The sequence below is a fragment of the Antrostomus carolinensis genome, unplaced genomic scaffold (genome assembly GCF_000700745.2).
Source record: "Antrostomus carolinensis isolate BGI_N321 unplaced genomic scaffold, ASM70074v2 scaffold25406, whole genome shotgun sequence".
In the NCBI taxonomy this organism is placed as follows: Eukaryota; Metazoa; Chordata; class Aves; order Caprimulgiformes; family Caprimulgidae; genus Antrostomus; species Antrostomus carolinensis.
In genome coordinates, this window is record NW_010321538.1 from 1 (window position 1) to 5,576 (window position 5,576).

The 5,576-nt window shown below is 37.0% G+C and overlaps 1 protein-coding gene across 1 annotated transcript; it reads left to right on the forward strand.

Annotated features, from left to right (window-relative positions):
• Nucleotides 1-210: 210 nt before the first annotated feature.
• KRR1 (KRR1 small subunit processome component) lies at nucleotides 211-5,353 on the forward strand (the record flags this gene model as incomplete). The annotated part of the gene is made up of 9 exons (XM_010169975.1): nucleotides 211-386; nucleotides 881-1,015; nucleotides 1,237-1,362; nucleotides 1,468-1,551; nucleotides 2,211-2,267; nucleotides 2,777-2,947; nucleotides 3,117-3,194; nucleotides 3,313-3,406; nucleotides 5,021-5,353. Coding segments are annotated over 9 exons (1,064 nt in total), but the record flags the coding sequence as incomplete, so codon positions are not given.
• Nucleotides 5,354-5,576: the final 223 nt, after the last annotated feature.

The window sequence follows — 5,576 nt, forward strand, 5'->3', positions numbered from 1 at the left end:
TGTGGGGGGCGTTTTATAGTATAAATAGCTTAAAGCAGCAACTTATTTAAGGTCAGAAGAGATGCCAAACGCATTCAACAGAGTATTAAACAAAAGTTTCCGTCCCTGCTTTCAGTTATTGTAGCTTTTGTTATTAAATGGGGAGAAGTAGCAGTCACTGATGAAACAGGAGGAAAAAAAAAACTTTCTTTTTTTTTATACCTGTAACAGCTGATGAGTCTGAACTTCTCACTGTGCCGGATGGATGGAAGGAGCCAGCCTTTACAAGAGAGGATAATCCCAAAGGGCTGCTGGAAGAAAGCAGTTTTGCGACACTATTCCCTAAGTATAGAGAAGCATACTTGAAAGAGTGCTGGCCACTCGTCCAGAAAGCCTTGGGTGAACATGTATGTGTACTTCCTGATTGTCGAAGTTTTATCTTTGGGGAGATACAGGTGTTACTTAAGCTTATAAAAATAGTGCAGGTTGCTTTTCTGATGGTGTATTTCTCTATATTTCTAGTGTGCTTGCGTTTAGAATTGGTAGTGTCATTTTTTTATTGTCATCAATATTGGTCAAGGTGTGGTGTAACCATTTATTCACAGATGTCAGCAAAGCTCTCTGCAGCAGCAAGTGTCTCCTCATCCAAATGCTGGGAACTTTGTTTCGCCCAAATTCTAGGAAACAAGGGAGGTGGTGTTTCAGACCTTGTGACACATATTCAGTCTTTTTTATATGTTTCTTTGTGTGATTTCCCTTAAGCTGAAAGTCACTTCAGGAAGTTTGGGAAATGGTTTGATTCAGTATGTAGCATTCTGTTTGTTAATTTCTTACTGCCAAAGATGACTTCTGAGGTTCTTACTTAGAGGTCGATTCGCTATTTTCTTTTCAAATATTGCAGTATGTGAATGCAACGCTGGATCTAATTGAAGGGAGCATGACTGTCACTACCACTAAGAAGACTTTTGATCCATATGCAATCATCAGGGCTAGAGATTTAATAAAACTTCTAGCAAGAAGTGTTCCTTTTGAACAGGTCTGTATTTAATCCTAGAAGTTTGTGTTGAATTCTATCACAGTACTTATAAAATAGTACATTTTCAAAATGATTTTCAAGTGAGTCAAGTAAAATATAATATATATTTAAATAAAATATGTCTGAAATTGAAGTGAGAAGAATAAACTGCAGTGTTCTCTTGATTCATCTGAATAATGCATTTGCATTCAGATGCTCTTGTCTGCTTCTTGGCTCTTCAGGCAGTTCGTATCCTCCAGGATGACGTTGCGTGTGACATCATTAAAATAGGCTCTCTGGTGAGGAAGAGAGACACTTTTATAAAAAGAAGAGCACGACTTCTTGGGCCAAAAGGGTCTACTTTGAAGGTATTTCTAATAGGTGTAGTAACCATAAAATTCTTAGACACAAATTTGTGTCAGGTCTTCAGTTTACATTTACTTAATTTTTTTTTTTATTTTTTTTTTGTGTAGGCCCTGGAACTGTTAACGAACTGTTATATTATGATACAAGGCAACACTGTTTCAGCTCTTGGACCCTTTAGTGGGCTAAAAGAGGTAAGGGAAGTCAGATGAGCATTTCATGCAGCATACGTGTGTGCCCAGCTCAAGGGCAGATGAGAGGCAAAATCTGGTCACCACCTCAAGAGCATCTCGCTGACTTTTCAGCTCTGTGTTAGTAAGCTACATTTACATGCATGTCCGTAGTCTTAGCTGATGAATTTTGTTGAGACTCTGAGATCTTTCTGTCTTGGCAGTAAAAAAGTATTTGTGAAATACTCCTGTATGTTTTTTTGAAGCAAGAATTTTTGTAGTTTCGGATAAGAGGTGTAAGAGTGAAAATACTGCAGAGTTAATGATACATAACCCTAGGGAACATCTGATGTTTTTAGTAAGTATGTAACAGAAGAGTGCTTGTCAAAAGCAAGCGTTTCTCATGACACCATAAAATCCATGGTAACGTGAAAGTAATGTTTGTGGGGCATGCTGGAGTGTATTAGAAACGTGCCAATGTTATTGATATTTCTGAAGTGCTGTGTTTTTTAGTTAGCCATGTGCATTAGGGTTTTAAATGTACCTGCTTCTGGGGGTGGCAGGGAGAGGAAGCGTGGTAGTGTACCTGGTATTTTAATTGGTTAGAATTTGAAATACTTGCTGAGGTGGGTGTTTTTGTTTGTTTGATTGTTTTTTGTTTGTTTTTTTTTAATTAAATACAGGTTAGAAAAGTTGTTCTGGACACGATGAAGAATATACATCCCATATATAACATAAAGGTTAGAGCACGGTCCACTATGCATTTTTGTTTTACAATAAAGTACTATTGCTTCTCAGAGTGTTGTATGTTAATAATTTACATGTTTCTATGTGGTAATCTATTTTTGAGAATTTCTGTAGTGTGCTGCTTTAAAAAAACCCCTGACTTTGATATCCTCCATTTTACCGGGATATACTGCCACAATATCGTTACAATTATCTGAGAAAACATCAAAGGAAAAGTGTGTATAAACTTTCCTCCATTCGATTGTTTGATGGATACTTGCTCATTTAAAATGAGGCACCTTCTCCAGTGCATTCTGTCCCTGTTTTGAGACATCTCTCTCCCTTGTTCTGCTGTTTGTAATTAACTCATCCCTCTACTCTTACTGAAGTGAGAGATGGAAGTTTCAGATGTAGCATATTCACTGTAAGAAAATTTAGTAAAACTTGTATTTTGGAGCTCTTGGCTACTACGGTAATACTGTTTTTTTAATAACTTCTTTGTGACATTCTAAAACTGCTGAAGACTTTGATGATCAAAAGGGAATTATCAAAAGATCCTGAACTGAGGTCACAAAGTTGGGAAAGATTTTTGCCTAAGTTCAAGCGGAAGAACTTGAAAAAACGCAAGGAGCCAAAGAAGAAGAATACTAAGAAGGAGTACACACCGTTCCCACCTCCTCAGCCAGAAAGCCAGGTCAGCTGAAATTTTATTTGGTTGTCCAGGAATATAGCATGACTTGAAATTGTGTTCTCGCTAACAAGGAGTTGGGAGTCCTTTTCTGTCAAGTTCTTATTTCCTGGTGCTATACATCTGGCTTATAATGCATAATTATCTAAAGTTTCTTGATACTTGTTTTACATAGATTGACAAAGAATTGGCAAGTGGTGAATACTTCTTGAAAGAAAGACAGAAGAAACGAAAGCGAGTGGAAGAGATAAAGGTAACGTTGTTCTAACCCACTGTTCATTTAAAAAGCATTTGACTGCTGATTTGGAATTTTTTTTTTGCCCCTTTTGCCCTGCTTTACTAACACTTAACCTTTTTCTTGGTAATTTTAGGCAAAGCAAGCAGATGCTGTCAAGAAAAGACAAGAAGAAAGAAATAAAGCTTTTATCCCACCAAAGGAAAAGCCAGTTGTGAAAACAAAGAAAGGTAACCATTTATTTTTTTCCTGTTTTAGGACCTTCTACTGTTGATTCCCTAGGCTGAGTGATTTTGCAGAGAGACAGCTGTAGGAAATAAGAAAGATCATGCAAATAATTCCTAGTGGTTAAATACATGCCTGGAGTTGCCAGGGACAGTAGAAAGATCATGCAGCCCTTAACTGTGTGCCTATAAAATGACAGTTCTCTGTAGAACATTTTCCTGATGGACATCTCAATTGGTTGTTCTGGCTTAATCAGTTTTTGGCTTGCAGTCTTGTAGTAAAGGTGCCATAACTGTTGCATTTAAATGGCTTTTCTGTTACAAAAAAGAAACTCAAAAGCGGTACTTGAAAACTTAAGCCACAAGTAAATATTAGTATACGACAGGATAAATAGCTTTTCTAAAAGTTAAAGTAGAAACCACACTATATGCAGAGTAAGAACTTGTGTTTTCAAATGATTTGGTTTTTACACACTAGAGAAACAAGTCTTCAGTTTTCTGTATGCATTGCTTATACTACATATTGGTTGTATTAGATATACTCTGTATTTTTTGTATTAGCTGTACTACCTACAAATTATTACACTGTTACAGAATTTCTTATGAACCAAAAAGGTTGTGGTTCTTGAAAAGCATGTCTGCAGCATTGGTACAGTACTTTTTTGTGATGGCAGTAAATTTTCAACAGTGCTGCTATTGACTGTACAGTATCTCCAATACTATGCTTTTCTAGCTGCTGTGTGTTTTAACCCGAAATTCTTCAGTCTTCCAAGAATAAATGACAGCAGTAGTTTGTATGTTGATAATAACTGAGATCCAAAGACAGCTGGTACCCACTATTAGATGTAGGAATTAACTGTATCCGACAGGACGGTTAGATCCAAACTCCTGACTCACGCCCAAAAGAGAAAATGCCATCTAGAAGAACTAGATGAATATTAAGAGTAGGTTATTCATGTTGCTCAGCATTAAGTATTTAACTTAAGTATTCTGGCACTCTCTATAGAAGTCTTTTATAAAGGTCTCATGCAGGGGTCAAAGATCTGTATCATTCTACCAGCCCACCCTTCCCCATGCTGTTTCCAACAGCAGCCATTAATAGATGGCCAGGGAGTGAGTATAAGGACGGGACAGGCATGTTTGGGATCTTACCACCTTAGTTACATGCAAAAAGACAAAATTCCATGAAAGCTTCTCCAGGTGTAAGAACTCTGTAACTGATTTTTTTCTCTTTTTATGTGAGACCAGCCAAGCCAATAGGCCTATGCCCAAGAGAGTATGTATGCATTCATTTCAGAGGAGTACATCTGTGGTCTGAGGAGCGGGTGATAATAGTTTGTCTGTGTGCAGTGTGGCATCTGTATTCAAATGCAACTGTATAGATTTCTTATATGAATGTTCTTCTTTTAATTCTGCTGAAAGAGGTTTGTAGATAATACTAGCTTAAACAAAGGCAATGATGAGAATAGTTTATAAAATCATTAGTGCACATAAAATAAGTCCTAGCCAATACCACAGGATGCAGTTTACTGTGTTTATGTATGAAGTCATCTTGTAGACCATTAAAATTCAGAAAAAGTAAAATTCATGTCTATTATCCTTGTGGTTTTTATTATGTAGCCTCCACTGAGAAAAAAATTGATATTGAAGCCATCAAGGAGAAGGTAAAGAATGCGAAGAAGAAGAAATTAGGAGCACTTCCTGTGGAAGAAGTCAAGTTAAAAATGGCAGCAGATGAAAAGAAAAAAAAGAAAAAGAAGTAATTCACCACGTGAGATGCTCACTTTTCTCCTATGTTAGTGAACATTTCCACAGTTGGAAGATTTGAGACTTCTTGCTGTCAGTATAATCTGGACAAGAAAAGACTAGGTAGAAAGATCATTCTCTCTTCATTCTCTTTTCACTTTAATTAGTGGACCTGAAGCAGCTGTGCAAAATTGCCGAGATTGGTGAAGAAAATCTGCACTGCTGTGTTGTTTGAGAAAGTAAGAGAATGTATTTGGGTAATATCCATCTGCCGCAAGGAAGGTTTTGTGATAGAAACATTTAGGCATTTGATGCAGGATGCTAAACATTAGAGTCAGAGAGCTTGGTGAGAGTGTAAGGTAATTCTTGTGTGAAAGACTACCAGACTATATGCAGCCTCAGTTATGGTGATAAGTTTTGTAAAACAGGC